Consider the following 20,153-nt stretch of genomic DNA (forward strand, 5'->3'; position numbering starts at 1 on the left):
GTTTGTTTTAAATTTAAAAAGATGATTGATAGTAAATTTTCTTCTTTAAAAAGATGATTAAGAGTAAATTTTCTTCTTTAATTATAGTTATTGTTAAAATATCTCCAAAAGTTTATATGGTACTTGTTTTAGTAGTGTTTGTATCCTAATGAAGGTTGGAACTCTCTGATCTGGCAACATCCATAATCTGTCAAGATTTTAGTTAGCCCTATGACTACTTATCATGGTTGTGGCTATGTTTCCTGTGGTTCCGTGAAGCTTGTTTATGGCTCTTTGTTTTGTGTTATTTAGCTATAATTTACCCCTAAATGTCTTCTAACAGCCCACTAAGCAGTGGAATGGTTGATAATGCTGCTAGATAATGTTGACCTCCCATGGTTTGTCAAATTCTCTCATTTGGCACCAGTCAGGTCCTGAGGATGCCAGACTAGAGAGGTTCATCCTTTCACTTCAGTGGTGTTAATTTGCAAAAGGATACTTATATGGTTCTATGTAAAGCCATATAAAGCTATGTAGAACATTCTTATTCCCATCCTTTTATTTCCCATAAGAAGGGAGAATATCTTTTAAAGGAACTTTTTTTATATTCAGTTCACCTCCATCTATCAGGGAGTTTGAATTTGAAGGGGACAGGACTGGAAAAACACAGTTTGTTTTAATTGCTGTTGCAGACATTGCTACAAATCTTTATGTGGAAAGTATTACAATGACTATAAAATCATGGAAAAGTTGAAATTTCTGCAAAATTACAAGCCCACTAGCAAGATGTACATAGGGGTTCAAATTCTGTTACATAAAAATAGGATAATTGATAATCAATAAGATATTTTATTCTGGTTTTTCTTTTCTCTCTCACATCACCTAACCAAAGTGTGTTGTAAATGTCTTATCAGCAAAAAAAAATCCTTTATTATAGCAAGCATATGGAGTCACCAGACCAAGGTTTAAACTAAATTACAGAATTTTAAGTCAGGTGAAAAAAAGGATTTTTTAATTATACATTGTCAGTGCTGTTTCTAATTATCAAGTAATTTTATTATGAAAAATATGAGACATCACAAAGTGGGAGAATACCGCCCCAGGAAATACTGCAGTGTGAATCCTGATATAGTTTATTCTTTTTTTTTAAGCCGGCATCTCGCAATTCAGCAAGTACAACTCCTCTGAGTGGGAATTCATCCAGACGAGGAAGTGGAGATACAAGCAGTTTGGTGGATCCCGACGTTTCATTAAGTGAATTACGGGTAAACTGTTCTAGTGATTTGAAAATGTTGCAGGGTTTATGTTTAATATGATGGGGAAGTAGAAAGGGAGATGGGATTTGTGCTTATTTGCTTAGAAAAATAAAATGTAAGTTGCTGTTTTAATGATGGTGAGAAAAAATAGATGCGTGTGTGGTATGTCACTGATACTGTGTACATGTGTAAATGTAGTGGCACTGAAAGCTATGTAATGAAACATATTTTAATTTAATAACTTTAGTAATCATTGGATTGATTTAAGAAATGGGACTGAGTAGTTTTAATACTAATGGTTTTCAAACAAAGTTTGCATAACAAAATAGATTTTTTCCTCACTGATATGAGGGTTTTTTCTATTTGTGTGTTAAATAGGTTTTGTATATTTTATTCTGCAGTCTTTGCCATGTGAGTGAAAGATATGCAAGGTTAAAGTGCTGTATTATTCAGATATTTTTTCATATGTAAACTATTTCCCCTCTTTTATGCAATGGTTCATTCCTATGTCCTACAGGATATCTATGATCTTAAGGACCAGATACAAGATGTAGAGGGGAGATACATGCAGGGACTTAAAGAACTAAAGGTATAAGGGCTCACCTCCCAAGCATGCATTCTGTATGGACATACATTGGTAATGAAGATTTCATCAGTCCCACTAACTGCACATAGCTTTACTAACTAGATTTATTTTATCTTTACTCTGAAGCATGTGCTTAACCTGCAGTGCATAGGATGGATCAGTTTTCTGCAAATGTAAATTACTAAACTATACTAGTTCCCTGTAGATTGAAAATTATTTATTCATCACACATTAAGATAGAATTAAGCATGTACCATGTTCATATCAAGTGCCACTAAGTTGAAGACAAATTGAAGCCTAATATAGGATTTAGTATTTTAATAGACTATAAATGCATATTAATCATTAATACAGTCTATTAAAAAGATAGAATAAATCAAATAACCCAGGAAATAGTCAGGAATTAAACTTATAAATATCAGAAAATGTTATAGTAAAAAAAAAAATCCAATTTTTGTTTTAAAAAAATACATTCTGTATCAAGTGTATTAGATTCATGAGTAAATGAAGCCTTTATGGCCCATTATTAGGTTACTATCACGAAAGATGCAGAGACTTAAAGAACTAAAGGTGTAAGGCCTCTACTCCCAAGCATATAATCTTACCTAAATCACATTTTACAGTGCTAGGGTTTTTTAAAGTATTTATTGTTAACACTATGTTGCTTAATATTAAAGTACATGTGCTTTCTCCGTTTGCTTTAGTTACTGGTATTCTTATCTTTATTTTCTCTCCAACTAATTTATTTTAAAAATAACTAGCAATGAATTTACATTCTGAAGCCCCCCCTTCCCCTTTCTCAGCTTTGCCCAAAAAAAGCTGGATGCAGATGAGAATATGATCTCTTTTCCAGAATATTCTTATCCAGATGCCTGTATTCAAATTTCTTGCAAATACTTATATTTAAATATGAAGAGCTCTTAATTGTAATTTTTCTGTTGTGCTTGTGCACACATTTAACACCCATGGAAGATCCTCTTAATGACAAAGTGGGATTGTAACCTTGCCTAAACCACATTTAAAAATTAATGTTTTTTGGTTTTGTGTATTAGCCTTCTTGAGGAGGAATTTATACAGAATACAAATATGTTCTGATAAAAGATAAGTCACACATTTTAAAGTCAGCATTTCATCGTTCTTTGCTAGCACACATCCCTTTCAGAAAATGAGTAAATAAACTAGCAGAACAGCTGTTTTAAGGCTCTGATGAAGTATACAATTTGTGTCTCTTTGATATTAGTTTATTGATGCACCTTATAGTAAATGGTCAAAACACTTTTTTTTCTTGTAGCTTACTGAATCCTTGATGCAGACTTATTAATTTCCTTAATGGGGGCAGATCTGGACAATATTTAAGAATTCATATTATGGTAGACACAGATGAAATTGTCTAATAAATATATCTGCAGGTTAACTACAGGTTGAAATGAAAATATAGAGTTCTCATTTAACTGTCAAAATATCCAGTTTAAAAGTCCTCCGTTTTCTTAATCTTATCAAAATACTTTGCATCCACAAGCCTTTGTTTGTCATTTAACAACTTGAAAAATACCTTTTGTGTTAACAGTGCATTGCACCTGATTAAATATTTTTGAAACTGGCTTAACGCTAATAAACATGCATGCTTATCTGCATCTCATAATTGAAGGTATGAATCATTAGGAATGTTTTGTTTGTGATAATGTGATGATTGCTGTTGATTTACAGTAAAGCACAAGCTATATTAGAAATTAACATTCTAGAAGCTTTGCTTGGCTGACATCAGATTTAGAAAGTGGATTTCTGTTATTGCTACTGTAATTTTAAAAGATTAACGAACCTATTTTTATGATACTTAAGCACCAGTCTAAGAGTATAGTTGTATAATAATGGATGTTTTTTCAGGGGCATGATCATGACCTGCAGATCACTAAAATATAGTCACCATATTTATTATATAATTCTGAATATTTTCATAAATATTTTGAAATATTTGCAATATTGTCAATAACTTTATATGTTATAGCCTCTTTCTTACAAGTTCCTATCCCCTAATATGTGCTGCTCTTATTACTACTGGTCCCTTCTTACAGCTTTGGTTCTGGTGCAGAGCCATTTTTCCCCCCTTTTCCATACTGAAAAAATGTAGTCTTGAGAAATTCTTCCTTGTTCAGTGTTCTCTGTTTATGCGTCCTCCAGCTGTAAAGTAATGGTTCTCTGTAGCTCTCTTTCTCCAAACAGGAAAATTATCTTATTTTCTCAGTATCTGCCTAGCAGTTTTCTGTTTGTTGTCTTTCAGAGCTGCCTGGAAACAATTCCAGCTTTCCAATTCACAGGCTTACCTTTCCAGTATTTCCAGCCCACCTTTTTCTGTTTCTACCGCTGGTGCTTGCCCTTCAAGATCTCTGGAATAGCTGAGAAATATACACATTTTTAAAAATTATACACATTTTATAATATTGAAAATATACAAATTTTAAAAATTTAAAATCGAGATAGGCAATGTTCAGATTGTGTTTCCACCCAGTCTGCCTTAGTTGTATGTGGCTTCTGCCACCAGTTTACTCCAAGGGCAATCCTTACATCTTTTCCAGGCTTTTCAGCTCTTGGATGTAACTCTACAAGTGCACAGTTGTGTACATTGACCTATTCAGATGAGCCTGACTAATTTATGTTGCCTCCCACCGTTATACTTCAGCTAAAAGTTGAGATGAATTCCCCATTCGCCTTTTTGAAATGCCATAGTCTTATTTCTATTTTCCAGCTCATTCCCCCTGAGAATTCTCAGAATATTTTCTTCCATAATTCTTTCCAGTTGATATTATCTCTGGACCTGACCAACACATCTGTGATATGATTAGCTGTACAGGCTCTGCTGCCTGTAGAAGCCACCCTCCATGTTTCTATTCTGGAGAAAGGGGAACCTTTCATTTAAAGATTTTTTTGTGCCCTTCAGGAGAGAGGGTGGCTTTTGTCCAGTCAAGGACTTGAGTCCCACAGGCAGGAAGATGAAATTCTGGACTGAAGCCATAGCACAGGCTTGGGAGATATTACCAGGAGGAAACATGTTTTGTTAAACTCAAGGTCTACTTCCTATTTGTTGTAATGTCTTTTAGATTGTCATCAGCTCCCAGAGTATTTCAGCTCTAATATAATTCGGATGACACATTGACACATTTTCCCAACAAGGAAAATAGTCTGTGACTCTCTTCAGACCACGAGATGGATTCAACAACATGAGTTTGTGATCAGCTTGGTATAGAGCAGTTACATCCCTAGAATCTATTTCAGAAGATGGATTTTTTTGAATCTTCCTGTATTCAGAGCCCATTAAATACCCGTCATCTGGTGCCTGTGACTTTTGATGACACAGTCCACTGAGCCACAATATCTCTGAGTTTCTTTGCACTTTCTCCTGGCAACTGAAACTAGTAACACAATAGAACAAACAAGGTGATTGTGCTATTTCATGCATTGCATAGCTCACTTAAGTGGTATGTTTCCATAGAAAATATCTGCTGGAACCACTTGCCTTGTGAATACGTGTCTAGGCAAGCTTCTCTGTCTACTGAGCTGAGATGGAAAATCAGGTCGGTGATCTCCAGGATAAACTTATTTTATTTTACATTTTGAAACTGAGTGTGCAGAAGAAATCTTTCAGTAACCAATCAGCTACTGCATGGACAGCCTTGTCAGCTGTTTCCAGCTGCTGCAGCCAATCAGTTCTCCCCATCTGGCCAAGCAGCTCTTTGGTGTGAAATTGCTTATGATCTCTTTAATTGTGTATGCCAGTTGGACTTAGGGAGTGTTTCTTCCGACTCCAAAGGAGCTCTGCCTCACCGCACTGTTGCGTATGGAAATAAGTCTTAACCACACTAGTCCCAGGGCTCAGGCCTGTAATCAGGCCAATGAAACAGACAGGCCCAGGGCCTCTCAGGGTGAGGCCACAAATAGTTTCCACAGTGTAGGCCCAGATTGTGGCTCAGGGTGGGGCAGAAAAGGAGTTCACAATACAAGCCAGGCCCTAGTGCAGGGAAGCAAAGGGTTCACAGTAGAACCCAGACCCTAGTGAAGGGTGGGGCAACAAAGGGTTCAAGTGCCATTCAGTGCCTTGCATGGTGACAAGTATCAAAGTCTTTATCTGCAAAAACAATGAGAAGTCCTGTGGCACTTCATAGACAAACAAAGTTATTGGAGCATAAGCTTTCATGGGCAAAGACTGACTTTGTCCAATGCACCTGATGAAGTGGGTCTTTGCCCACAAAAGCTTATGCTCCAATAAATCTGTTAATCAGTAAGGTGCCACAGGACTTCCTGTTGTTTTTGCGGATACAGACTAACACGGCTACTCCTCTGATACTTGTCACCATGCAAGGCATTGAATGTAGCCATATGAAGTGGAAATCCATCAACCTCATGAATAAACGTGCAGAGATACAGACATCATCTTCCTCTCCAAAGGGTTCGCAGTACAAGCACAGGCCCTAGCGCAGGGTGTGGCAGCAAGTGGATGGGCCTCCTAGTAGGATGGCGGGAGGACAAACACAGGCATGTGCCTACAATAGTGTGTGGTGAGGGTGGTGAGGAGACTGCCCCTCATGGATTGGGGAGGGGGTTACAGGCCCACCCACTTCACTGCGCCCTGATCCAGGTCCCTACCAGCAGCAGAGTGGTCTGCCACTAGAGTCAGCAGGGATCCAGGCTGCAACATGCAGACTCAGCTATCCCTGGGCTACTTCCAAACTCCCCCTCGGGTCATAACTCCCTGGGTCCCCAGCCCCTACCATTCAAGTTCTACAGGTGCTATCATATTGAAGCTCCCCAACCCCCTGACCTGAGGTCCCCCTCCCCAGGGAAGCTTTTACCGTGACAGTATGTGTAAGAAATGTGTTACTGTCATCCCTGGTATCTACCTACAGAGTACAACATGTTCTAATGTATTAGGTTACCTTCACTCTTATCCAGTGACTACTTACTTTTCCTCACCAAAGGCTCTTAAGCAGCTTGTCAAAGGCTTTCTGAAAGACCAAGTGTATTGTGTCCACTGTCTCAGCCTTGTCTACGTGGTTAACATTCTTGGAGAATTCTAATAGATTTAGCAAAGCATGATTTCCCTTTAGAAAACTTCTGTGGATTCTCCCCCCAACATACTGTGTTAATGTATGTTTCTGATAATTTTATTCTTTACTATAGTTTCAACTGCTACTAAATCTAGGCTTATTGCCCTGCAATTGCCGGGATTGCCATTGGAGACTTTGTTAAAAATAGGCATTACATTAACTATCCACCAGTCATCTGGTACAAAAACTAGTTTAAGCAGTAGGTAAGATACCACAGTCAGTAATTCTGCAGTTACATCAGAACCCTTTGGTAACTATCATCTGGTCCACATGACTTATTACTGTTCGTTTTTCAGTTTATTCCAAAATCATCTTTGATACTTCAATCTGGAACAGTTCCTCAGATTTCTCATATAAAAAAAAGAAGTTCAGCTGTGGGAATCTTCCTCACATGGTCCGCAGTGAAGACTGATGCAAAGAATTAATTGAGCTTACCCAGTTAAACAGTTTGGTTTTCCTTGAGTGCTTCTTTAGCATTTGAGTCATCCTGTGGTCCCACTGATTGGTGGTCATCTTGCTTCTGATGTACTTAAGAACATTTTTACCATGAGTTTGTCTTTTGCTATTTGGTCATGTTCTTTTTGGCCTGCCTCATATTTTTTTTGCACTTGATTTTACCTCTTTGTATTTTCCTCAGTAGAATTTTATATTTAATTTTCTAAAAGATGTTTTTCATCTCCTAAATTCCTCTTTATTTTTGTCTGTTGCTGGGTAGTTTTTTGAGGGGTGACAGAGGTGATATATAGTATGAACTCCTATATCGCCATGTTTTTCATTAATTTCCGTACAGTTTGCAGGCATTCTACTCATGGCTATTCTTTTTTTATATCCATTCATTAGGCTTCTGTCCCCTTCTCCCCACGCTATCTATGCATGCTTTGGAAATACTATGGTCTTTACAACTGTATTAGATGTCACTAAGGAATGTTATAAAATTGTTCTTTCAATGGGCACAAAAAGACACTAAGGCTGTGTCTACATTAAAGAGTTTTGTTGCCAGAAGGGGCCTTCTGTCGACCCATCTCAGGGAGCATCTGCGAACTTAAAGCATTATGTCAACAGTCTCAACAGAACTCTGCATTTGCCTCGACAGTATTATCCCTCAAAAATTTGAGGCATAACAATCTGTTGACAGAAGTGCAGTGGCCCAGTTCTGTCGACAGAGAGGACTTCTGGTTGCCAGACAGCCCTCTTTGCAGAACTGCCATTCCACTTTCTTGGCAACAGAGTGCAGTGCAGTCTCGCAGTTCTTTGTCGATAAAGCAAGCTGTGTGTAGATGCAATTTGTCAACAGAGGTTCTGTGGAGATTTTTTTGTCGACAGATGCTTTTAGTGTAGACATAGCCGAAGGCTCATAAATTTATCTGTCATAGACTCAATGCACACTCAGTTAATGGAGCTGCCACCTCATAAGCAGAGGAGATAAGAGCTGCTGTTGATGAGATTGGCAGGATAGACACTTGGTTTTCAACAATTAGTGCTTTCACCATTCATTGCAAAATTGTCATAGTGACCTCAGCTGAAGTTTTTTATACTACTCTTAATCTAAAATGAGAAGTACCTTTATATATAGGTGTATATACCTTTCATCTGTATTCTGACTGTAATACGTGGTTACTGATTCCTATGTCCCAGGGTATGGAGAGACACAAAAATTTTCTTACATGTAATTTTTATTTTGCATGACCTCTCCTTTTTCTGATATGTCCGACTTCCACTTTGAAGTCATACATATCAGAGAATGTGGTAAAAACAAATTCATGATTTTTCATCATGCTCAAAAACTATTATATTCTGCAAATTTAATCGGTTTATCCACATATGATTATTTTAGGGATCTAGCTACCAATTTCTTCCAGAAACTGCTGTTCTAATTCAGTATGGCATTTGGAAGTTTTGTCCTAGGAAATGTGCTTGAGGTATGGTGTTTCTTCAGCACAGGGCTTCTGGATCCAATAGTGAAACTGTGTTTGTGAAATAGTCTCCTTCAGAAAGTGGAATTGGTAGAAACACCATCAGTTCAGACTTGTACATAGACAACAGAATGCTAGAAAATGAATTGGTAGAAACACCATCAGTTCAGACTTGTACATAGACAACAGAATGCTAGAAAATGTACAGTAGAGAATACTCAGCACGCCCTCTTCAATGAGCTCAACCTACAGCTGAACCTCCAAAAGGATATGCTAACTCCAGAGCAACAGTTAGAATTCAGATCTGGACTGCAAATGGCCACAGCCTCTCCACCATTGCAAAGAGCACAGGCCATTATGAAACTAGTAGACCTTCTGCAAAACTTGTATGCACCAAACAAGCCCCCTACCCCAGCTTTGGAATTGAATCTAGTATTGCTGGTTCTCATCAGAAAACCATTCGAGCCCATAGCAATGTGTTCATTCTTCCATCTGTCTATGAAAGTGGCATTCTTAATACCTCAGATATATAGTATTCCATCTTGTCCCCGTGAAGGGTGGAGAATTGGGATGGACCCAATCCTCATGTTGAACCCTCCCGTACTATGTTTCACAAAGGCAGGGATGTTCTCTGTCTACACCCTAAGTTCTTTCCCAAGTACCTACCTCATACTTACCACTGTTTTCCCCCAAACCTCACTTGAACCAAAAAGAGGCGCTTGTGCACACAGTAGATGTTGGCAGGGCGATGGTCTTTAATCTACAAAGAACAAAGCCTTTCAGGAAAACAGATATAGATTTTTGTGTCTTTTGCAGAGAGGTCTAGGGGTGTGCCTATATCAAAGCAAAGACTATCCAAGTCGATATTGGGATTCATTCATCTAGCTATGATATTTCTATTTCCAACAAAGAGCCCCCACCAACTAACTGTACAGGCCAGCTCCACCAAACTAATGGCTGCATGCACAGCTTTTCTTTGAAACGTCCCAATACAGGATACTTATAGAGCGCGTACTTGGGTATCCATGCACACATATTTACGCAACATTGTGTCATTGAAACAAATTCGGACACAGATACTCAGTTTGGCCACATCAGATTACCTACTATAAGATGATAGCATCTGAAGCTCCCTGCACCAGCCAAGGGGGCGGCTCTATAATCACCTTGGTGGAGCACCCACAGGTTCTCCTTGAAAAATCAGATACTTTAACACCTGAACATTACTACAATCACTTGAAAGTGCTTTTTTTTTTTTTTATGTAGGTTAGAACCTGAGTTTTAATATGGTCACAGACATTTTTAGTAATCATCAAAAGTGGCTCTGGAGACGAGAAAGTTATTCACCTTGTTCAGTAAGGCCACATCTAGCAAGTTCTTTTGAAACTTTTTTTTAAAGAAGGGTCTGTTTTGAAATATCCAGTGGAGTGTCTGCACACAAAAAGTGTTCTTTCGAAATTAAATTGAAAGTATGCAGTGCTCCTGTCAAAAGTGGTCTTCTACGCCTGTTTCAGGAAAAACGCCTTCTTTTGAAAACTTCTTTTGAAAGAAAATGTGTGTAGACACTCTGCAGGCCCTTTTTGTGAAAAGAGTATTTCTCATGGCGGCTGATTTTTCGCTCTCTGGCCCATTCTTTCAACAAAGTGGGGGATGTGTGGATGCTGTCTTTCGAAAGAGCAGATCACTCTTTTGAGCCACTTTTTTATGTGTGGACGTACTCTTTTGAAAGAAGTCCTTTTGGAAGAGCTCTTCTAGCAGGGCTTCTTTTGAAGGATCACTGTAGTGTAGACATAGCCTAGCTGAGGTTCTTTAAGATGGTTGTCCCTGTGGGTGCTCCACCATTCACCCTTCCTCCCTTCTGCTTCTAAGCATTCTCTCTTCCAGACAGAGAAGCAACAGTGAGATTGGCAGGCTGTACACGTATAGTAGCCATTGCATTCAGCACCTGCTGGCTGCTCTGCATGCACAGCTGGCTGAGGGCACAGCTGCTGTAATTCTCTGACTATGGCACAGCGGTGCCATAACACCTAGGTGGAATACCCATAGGACAACCATTTCAAAGAGCCTCAGTTACTCACCTTGTGCAGTAACTTTCTCATCTTCAGAGCCACTTGGGATGGTTACTAAAATGTCTGTCTGTGACCACATTATAACTCAGGTTCTAAGCTACCTAGCAATAAGCAATTTTAAGTGATTGTAGTAAAGGTCAGATGTTAAAGTATCTGATTTTTAAATACTAAAATAAATGTATCCATTAAAATCACTCATGATTACTGAACGATTTTCTTTCATACTTTTAGGTGATTAATCATTGCAGCTCTTATCAGTGGAGTAATTTTACTGAATTCTTAAGAATATTGATGCATGGAAACACTGAACAAATGTTGTGGCTGTGACGTACGAGGACAAAAACAAAGAAATGCATAGTTAAGGGGAAAATAGTTCTTATAATAGTTCCGAAGTTAGACATAATAGTAAGTTCTAAGTTAATAGTAAGTGTAAGTTTTGGAGCTGGCACAGGTGAACAAGTTTTTTTGTAATTTGTGGGATTGCAGTTAACACTACCTGCAGTCAAAACCTACTATAATTTAATTTATCTCTAAAGAAAGACCACAAACAGTACTTCGTGAATGTTGGTATGATTTTAGTTCAAAGCAAATATAAGCTGTTTTTGTATTCTGTGTACATGTAGCATTTGCACTAGTGCATAAGACAAATTAATCCTTTTTATATCATTTATGCAGGATTCACTAGCTGAAGTTGAAGAGAAGTATAAGAAAGCTATGGTTTCCAATGCTCAGCTAGATAATGAGAAAAATAATTTGATTTATCAAGTAGATACACTAAAGGACATTATCGAGGAAAGGGAAGAGCAGATGGCAGAGTTCTACAGGGAAAATGAAGAGAAGTCAAAGGTATTGTTATATGTTTTAAGGTATATTATAAAAGTCAGAACTTATGGTCATTACCTACCTTGAATATTGAGATTATTTTTAAGTAGATATGGTAGAGAATCCACATCATGGTAGAAAATATTAATATTCTGTTGAAGTGTATGTGTACCGCAGGAGAGAATTTCTCCTTTCTGCAAAGGTCAAGCTCCCAATTTTTTCAAAAATAACTAGAAAGTCTAATACAAAGAAGCATTGTCCTGATTCAATAATCCATTTGGTTTCTAACCAGCTCATTGCATTTACACCTTTTTGGTTGAGCTGCCGACAGGGTGGGATTAACAGTACTTAAGAGGCTGCAAACCTCTTAAGGTGGCCCTGCAAAAAGGTTTCTGGGCTGCCAAAGTGCAGATCTATTTGCAGGGCCCCATTAACCACAAAAAGTCACTGCGTTCTAGCCTCTGTTTGTGGGGTGGGGAGCAACATGGGTCCCTGTGCTGCCACCCTGTGTTCCCAAACTCTGTCTGCTGTGCTGGAGCTACAAGTGCTGGGAAGCTTTGTATTGCCCCAGTCTTGCGAACAGTGGGAGCTGTGGTGGGCAGTGCCTTCAGGTAAGCATGGTACTGCCTTACTCAGAGCCACCTTCCAATGACTACTTCATCAAAGGGGGGCTACTCCAGTAAGTGCATCACACTCCAACCCGCTGCTCCAATCCTGAGCTCCCTCCTTCTCCCTAACTCCCCACCAGATCCTACAACCCCACCTCCTGCCCTGTGCCCCTTTCCTACCCAGACCCTGCACCTCCACCCCAGTCATCTGCCACTCCAAGCCCCTTGGGCCCAGTCTGGACCCCCACTCTCCTTGTACTCCAGATGCCTCATCCTCAGCCCTACCCCAAATCATGCATCCCTAATTGAAGTCCCTCCCACACCCCTCTCTCTCTTGCCTCACCCCACAGCCCTCTCCTGCACTCTGAAATCCTCATTTTTGGGGCCTCCTCAGAGGCCCCAAAAATGTAATAACCCTAGGCCCCAGAAGGGTTGCCTACAATCGCAGCTAATCAGTTTGGTTGTCTGGCTACTTAGTGTCTGGAAAACTACTCAAACCCTGAACATATAAATGCTAACTGGTAAGGAGTCTGAACTGTGACTGGAAAGCATTGCTAAGACTGATATTTGTGGGTATTCTTGTGTTCCTAACATGTTTATTGTAACTTTACATTGAAAACATATGTGTAAAACTTACAATAAAGCATTAGCTCCTTAACTAATATTTGTTTAATATAGGAACTGGAAAGGCAGAAACACATGTGCAATATTCTACAGCATAAGATGGATGAACTTAAGGAGGGCCTTCGTCAGAGAGATGAACTAATAGAGGTTTGTACACATTTAATATATTGCTATACTTACAGAAGTATAGGAGGTCTTTCATTTTGATAGATTATATCAAATTTGGACATGTATCTATTTCCCGTTTACAAAGTAGACACAAATATCAGCTTTATTTCGTGAGTAACATAAAGTGTAGTTATACAGACAGGAACATAAATTTATCCAATCGGCATTTTGAGTTCCTTTAGGATGATTTTTATTAATTTATTAAAAATTAGAAATGTTGCTGTGAAACTTTAAAAAATTTTTATTGAATATTGTAAAATACTTTTAAAAACTCTAATTGCAGACCTTTTTTATTTTTAATTTGTGTGAACACAAGTCTAATGTCTGTATGCAAGAAGCATGGATTAAAGGACTGGCAGTTTTCTGTAACTTGAACTCCCACTATCACACCAAAATATTTGGCAGTCATCCCAAACCCAGACAGCAAGTTGAAGTGGCTTGAACTTTGTTTCCAAGAAATTTGTTTTGCTTTGTTTTGTTTCATTTTGCTTTTTTAAAGCGGTGGGGGGGAGGGCGAAGATTTCAGTATTTGTGAATGTTAAATGAGTAGGATTGTATTGTGGCTTACTTTGTGCAGTTATACATGAATGTATTGTTTTCACTTGGCATGGTACTGGCTCTCAAATCCAGTGACATCATTTTGTCTGTAAACCTCATGTTAAATTGTAAGTCCAGGGGATGTGAGAGCTAATCTCAGATTTAATTTAAGAAAACTCCTAAGCTTCCAGCTCTTTTAATTAGAAATATTATTGACAATTTGAAATGGGTGTAACATCTGAAAGTTCTCCCCGCCCCCCAACCCCTTAAGTTCCTCCAGTACCCTGCCACTTACCTGGGTTGGTCTTTTGGGTCCTGTGACACTCAAAGACTTAATATTGGACAATGGGGAGGATATGATACTGATGGGCATGCAACTTATAGTGCTAAGACTGATACATGGAGCCTTTATGACCTCTGGCCAGGAGCTGAGCCAGTTCTCCGTGTGTAGTGAACTAAGCACGGAGAGCACGTATGTCCTGTGTCTGATAACTCTGGTTCTTTTACTTACTACTTCTGCCTTAGACTGAACCTTTCTGATTGAGCGTTTTTTAATCTTTATTACAATATTATAACTGCCTCACAAGGATGTTCAGATTATTAACTTCCACAAAGTGAAACAGCACACAAGTGTTACTATTCACTACATGCACGTGGATACATCACAAAATGGGGGCCACAGGACACCCACTCTTGCAGGTTATTTAGATATTCATTTCAGTTCTTTCCTAAGTGCTGGCATTATGCACATAACTCAACACACGGCAAGAGGAGGGTGGTTAAGGAGCGTTTGGGAGGCGAGTGAGGAGAAGTAAGGAGACTTAACACCCTCCTCCTTGCCCTGCGTGGAGAAGGGCTTATAAAGGTAGCCTTGAGTAGGATCAACTGGCCCTAATTGATTTAGGGCAGCCTACTCCTCAGCTGCTCCCACTTTGCTTGTCAACTCTGACTCCGCTCTGTTTTTATTCCTGCCTCTCTTTTCCTGGCCTCACGCTGCCACAGTACCTGGAAGTGGAAGAGGTGCCTGTGCCAAAAATAAGTTCTTTCTGCTCAAGGGACCCCTACTGGTTGTGTTGAATTATGTGCATAATGTGAGCACATAGCTGCAGGGGCAAGGGCGATGGGAGTCAGCCCTCACTGATAGCGGCTGTCCAGGGTCCCTGGGCCGGAACCTGGAACAAGTGGGTGAGGCCCAGCTCCCCACCCAGACTGCCTCCTGCCCCAGCAAGGGTAACGGAGTTCATATGGTGGGGCCAGCATGCTAAACAGAGGACCTGGGGCCCAGGAGTGAGACTGACTCTGCCACAGTACAAAATGACAAGCAGTCATGTAGCAGCTTAGAGACTAACAAATGTATTAGATCATGAGCTTTTGTGAGTAAAACCTACTTTTTCAGATGATTGGAGTAGGAAAAATAAAATCCAGGGTTTATATAGCAGGGTAGGGGAAAGGTTGATGAAGTAATTAAGTAGAATGTGCTCCATTCCTGCAAGTATCAAAGGTAGTGAAATTGTCCTTGTAATATATAAGAAAGTGGAGATCCCTGTTAAGGCTGAGATTAAATGTGTCAAATTTGCAAATTAATTCCAATTCACATGTCTCCATTTCTGGTCTTGAGGTAAAATGCTTTTGTAGAAGAATGGCTACTTTTAAATCCCTTTACATTACTGAATGTCCAAGGAGGTTAAAGTGTTCCCCTACAGGTTTGTGTGTTCCCATTTCTGTTGTCGGATTTACAGATTTAGGTAGGTTCTTATCTCTGCAGAAAAACTATAATGAATGTATTCTTTCTCTAGAAAGATTATTACTCACAAACTATATGGAACATACTATAATGGAAAAGCTCAGATACAGCTTGTACAGATACAAAATAACTGATAATTGCAACTCCACATAACAGTGTGTAAATAAAGTTAGTTACAATATCCTTGTGTGATTGAAAAGGAAAGTTGTCGTATTTAGCCTAAGATGCCACCTATGCTTTTAAAATCTCATCCTTACAAACTCTTTGGTTGATTTTTTTTATACTATTTAATTACCTTTTTCTGTTTGTTTCCTCTACTTGTCTTTTTCCTCTTATATTCTTTCCCTTCTCCCATTTACTACAGGAGAATCAACGCATGCAGCAGAAAATAGACTCCATAACCAGAGAGGTGTTTGACCTCCAGGAGACAATTAATTGGAAAGATAAAAAAATTGGGGTATGAAACTAATACGGGGATGGGAGGGAAAATAGCATCATTGACTTAGAATGGTATTGTTAGAAGATTTTGGACAGTCCAAAGGAACAAAGGCTACGCACATTTTAGCCATTTAACCACACTTGCAGCCTGATATTTCTGACATAGTCTCCCCCACTGGAACAAAGAAAGGAGCTCTCCTTCATGTTTCTTAATTTCACTTACATGTACAGTGCAGGAAACAGAAAAATTACATTTTTTTTTCCTGAGAAACTGGTTAAGTATATGCGATTGGCCATACTAAGATAAAACCATAAGATCCATCTAGTGAGTTGTCATACAGCTAGCAGGAGCCAATGCCTAATACATCAAGGAGATGATGAAAAATATACAGACACCTATCCTGTTTTGAAAATATGACTTAGTATGGTCATTTTGGTTTCTGAATTTACTATATTTTATGTGCATTAAGCAACATTTTATACATTTCATATTAAGAAAGGAGGAATATGAGTGCTCATGACATTGAGCCGACATCTACACTGGCTACAAAAGATTGACTGCTCAGGTTCGGTCTTCCGTGGTGCCATTTTGCGCATGTGTGTAACTGCATTCTGGGGTCAATGTCGACCCCAGAACTTCTTGTGAGCTGTGAGGATTAAGGAAGGTTTATAGAAGGAGTGCTCCTGTCAGCTTTATGCCTTGAAGACAGGCATGGAAGTAGATGGCTGAAAAGTCAATTTTAGATGCGCAGCTGGCGTACCTAAAATTGCATATCAGCCATTGACTTTCCAGGTGAGTATAGACACAGACTTACTCTTGTTAGAGCTAGTCAGAAAAGCATTGTCTTTTTAAAATAAAATGACTCTTATAAAATCATGTTAAAGAAGCCTAGCTATAGATCAGTCCCACATGTCAGGGTTGGTTTTATGGCCATATGCCTTCAATATGTAAGAAGCATGCAGTTAGTTAATATAGGCACATACTACTTGTCTGTCATTTACTTAAGTAGTCCACGGTTTTCACTCTGAAAACATTGTGTGGAAAGAAATATTTAATCAAATATACTACAGTAAACCCCCGAGTTATGCGAGAATTACGTTTCTGAGGAACCAGGCCTAATTTGAATTTCGCGTAACTCAAGGTGGGGGCAGGGACACCACCTCTTCTCCAAGGGAGCTGACTGGGCTGAGGGAATCCCCAGCAGCAACTGGGCTCTGGGAGCTGGCCGGGGCACAGTACTACCCGACCTCCTTGCCCCCGCTCGGTTCCATCCCAGCCTGCCACACCAGCCCTAGCTTAGGGAGGCGCAAAAGGAGAAGATGGCCCTGGTGCCCCCCATGTATCTTGGGCTCGCACAAGCAGCTGTCCCTTCCTTTCACCCACTGGGAATGATCCTTGTACTCTCACCACGTGCGGTGCTGGGGCTGCTCTGTTCCTCCTGGCCCCCGCAGGCTCTAAGCCATTAAAGACTCTGAAGAAAGGCAAGGGCTGGGTAGCTGAGGTGCCATGACTGGCAACTGGAGCAGGAGCTGGCCCTGCCCCTTCCCTAACCTGCCCACCTGCAGGGGGAGCTGGAATCACCGGCTAGAACAGGAGGGCTGCAAGCCTCCTCCAGCGTTTGGCCATGTGCCCTACCTTCTGCATCTGCCCCTCTCCGCCCCCAGCATTGCAGCCCTCCACAGCCACAAGGTGGGAGCTGCCTCCTGTGGAGCCCCTGAGCTGGCCAGCAGCATCTTGCTAGCTGGCACGTCTCGCGGGGGTCAGTGGTGAGGCAGGGTGCAGGGAAGTGGGGTTGCCCTGGACTTGACTTGTGTTAATATAAAAAACGTGTAAGTTAAGTCTGTGCAAACTGGGGGTCTATTGTATAGATTAATGTTGTAGAGCTTACTAGAAACAACAAAAGAGGAAAAAAATGAGTGACCTGAAGCACCTAAATAGTACAGTGATGATATCAAACAGTACTATGTTCTATTTAATAAGTTCAATTAAAACTCTGGTTTGTCATGCATAGTCCCTTCTTCTTTCTTTACTTTTTATTCAGCTGCTTGCCTTATTAATATAAAATCTCTCAACTGCCTATCACATTGCTCTCTCTCTGTGCCATTCTTTTTCTTGCTATCTGCCTGCACCCAGGCACTAGAAAGACAGAAAGAGTACTTTGACTGCATTAAGAGTGAGCGAGATGAGCTCAGGGATGAGTTGGCTGACCTGAAGGAAACAATGAAGACAGGAGAGGTATGTCAGTAGCGGTAGTATAAAGTAATAGAAATACAGAAATGGGGGATCAACCATACTCAACACAAAACAGGAAGCAGTGTGTTACTACTCCAGTACATCCCAACAAAGTTTTCGCTCTGGGAACGACAAGTAATACTGCTTGACCCAAATAGGGACCAAGCCCCCAATCCTCACGTAGTTAAATGGACCATTTCTATTTGGTGTAACTGTTTCAATCAAGTTAAAAACCTTTCTAAAAATGTAATTGCATGGAAAATGTTTCTTTTGGGTGAGTGAAAGTCCTTTTTTTTTTTTTTTTCCCCAGAAGCACGGGTTAGTTATAATCTCAGATGGTACTCCAAATGGTGATATAAACCATGAACCAGTGGTTGGTACAATAGCAGTCGTATCACAAGAAGCTGCTCAAGTCTTGGAGTCTGCAGGAGAAGGACCATTAGGTAAACATACACTAAATACTTGTTGTCTTTTACAGGATTTTTGTTTGTCCCAATATTCACTTTGAAAATTGTGACTTGAGAACTACAGGAATATGTTTGTTATTTATATAATATGTGCCATTACCAAAGTGACTGCCCTTATCTTTGTCTAGCTAACCCAATGGCATATTTGTTTGTTGACAACAACAAAAAATTGCAGGTGTGATGAGGACATCTGCATTTGGTTAATTCTCATGGTCCATGTTATATTTTTGAGATAATTTTAGAGCACATTTTTTGCTTTAAATCATGTATTAAATACGTGATACTTCCCAGCCATGTTGAAAATGTAAGGAAATAATAATATGAACAGTATTAACAATTATTTATTTTCATTATTTTTAAAATAATTCTTTGAGACTGAGAATTTGACAGTCCTTTTTCTGATTTTAGTATCGACAGAGTGGGAGGGGTACATTCTTAGAAGTTAATGCCCTTCTGGGTTAGTTAACTTTTATTTTAGCTTCACTTCAGACCTTTACTCCTACTGTTTGTATTCTGGTACAACAATATGATAGGTATTCTGCAAACACAGAGAGGCACAGTCCTTACTCTGAAAAGCTTGCAATTTGAAAGATAAGACAGAAATAAATGGTTGTGAAAAGGAGTACACACACAGGTAAAATGGTTATACATGTTGATCCTCTCTAATCTGGAGTGCCCTCTGCCAGCAGCATCCATAATTGGGCATGATTTTAGTTAGTTGGATGACCACTTATCATGGATGTAGTTGAGTTTTCCATAGCCCCATAAAGTTTGTTTACAGCCACCAGCCCTGGCTTTGTGTTCTGTGCTGTTATTTAGCACTAATTTACCCCTAAATGTCTTCCAAGAGCCCAATAAACAGTAGCAGAAGTGTTGGTAACACTCCTAGACAATATTGATCTCCTTTGCTGTGTTTCAGCAAATTCTCTTGTTCAGCATCTGTCTGGTCCCAACGGTGCTGGATTAGAGAGGTTCAACCTGTATCAATAACTGGCAGTATCTTGAGTACTTTTATGAAATGAGAGAGAGTTTAGTTTTCCTAAATGTTTAAATTATTCTTATTTCTCTCTCAACCATTCATTAACTACCAGGAAGTGCCTGTCTCAGATGTCTTTAGTGCTGATCATTTTTTCTTAACTTCTTAATATAAAAAGTTTATCTTTTCATCTGTTTCAAAGATATATTTAAACTGCATGTTAATGTGTTAGAAGTATTGATATTTGCTACCATTTAGACAATAAATAATACAATAATCCATATAAATTCAAATTGTCATCTTCAATGTGTCCGAAAATTCACAAGCTTTTATTTTTAAGCTTAATGAAAATAAAGAAAACATTGCATTTTTGTTTTAAATCCATTTGGTGTTTAATTGAGATCCTCTGGTTCTTTTAGATGTACGGCTACGAAAACTGGCTGGGGAAAAGGAGGAGTTATTGTCACAGGTAGTAGAGATGTGCGGTTTTTTTTTCTGTAAAGGGAAAGGCAAGGTTTAAAAAAGTATCCTTGAAAAAAGTTAGTACATTAATAATTAATAAAAAGCTACTAAATAAAAAGATGATAAACTGTAAAACAAATTAAACTAAAATATTAGCATTAACGAAACTTCC

At 39.2% G+C, this 20,153-nt stretch overlaps 1 protein-coding gene across 13 annotated transcripts in view; it reads left to right on the plus strand.

The window, feature by feature from the left end:
• LRRFIP2 (LRR binding FLII interacting protein 2) overlaps nt 1–20,153 on the plus strand; it is a 111,438-nt gene that overhangs the window by 76,443 nt on the left and 14,842 nt on the right. For 8 of the 13 annotated variants that reach the window (XM_074988182.1, XM_074988171.1, XM_074988173.1 and 5 more), the window contains 8 exons: nt 1,131–1,244; nt 1,753–1,824; nt 11,578–11,748; nt 13,011–13,103; nt 15,770–15,862; nt 17,978–18,079; nt 18,387–18,519; nt 19,939–19,988. In XM_074988182.1, the coding sequence (XP_074844283.1) occupies nt 1,131–1,244; nt 1,753–1,824; nt 11,578–11,748; nt 13,011–13,103; nt 15,770–15,862; nt 17,978–18,079; nt 18,387–18,519; nt 19,939–19,988 (828 nt within the window). Of the gene's footprint in view, nt 1–1,130; nt 1,245–1,752; nt 1,825–11,577; nt 11,749–13,010; nt 13,104–15,769; nt 15,863–17,977; nt 18,080–18,386; nt 18,520–19,938; nt 20,044–20,153 lie in introns of all 13 variants that reach the window. The other 5 variants (XM_074988183.1, XM_074988178.1, XR_012644548.1 and 2 more) reach the window with 4 other exon arrangements.

This window comes from Carettochelys insculpta, chromosome 2 (assembly GCF_033958435.1).
Source record: "Carettochelys insculpta isolate YL-2023 chromosome 2, ASM3395843v1, whole genome shotgun sequence".
Taxonomy (NCBI): Eukaryota; Metazoa; Chordata; order Testudines; family Carettochelyidae; genus Carettochelys; species Carettochelys insculpta.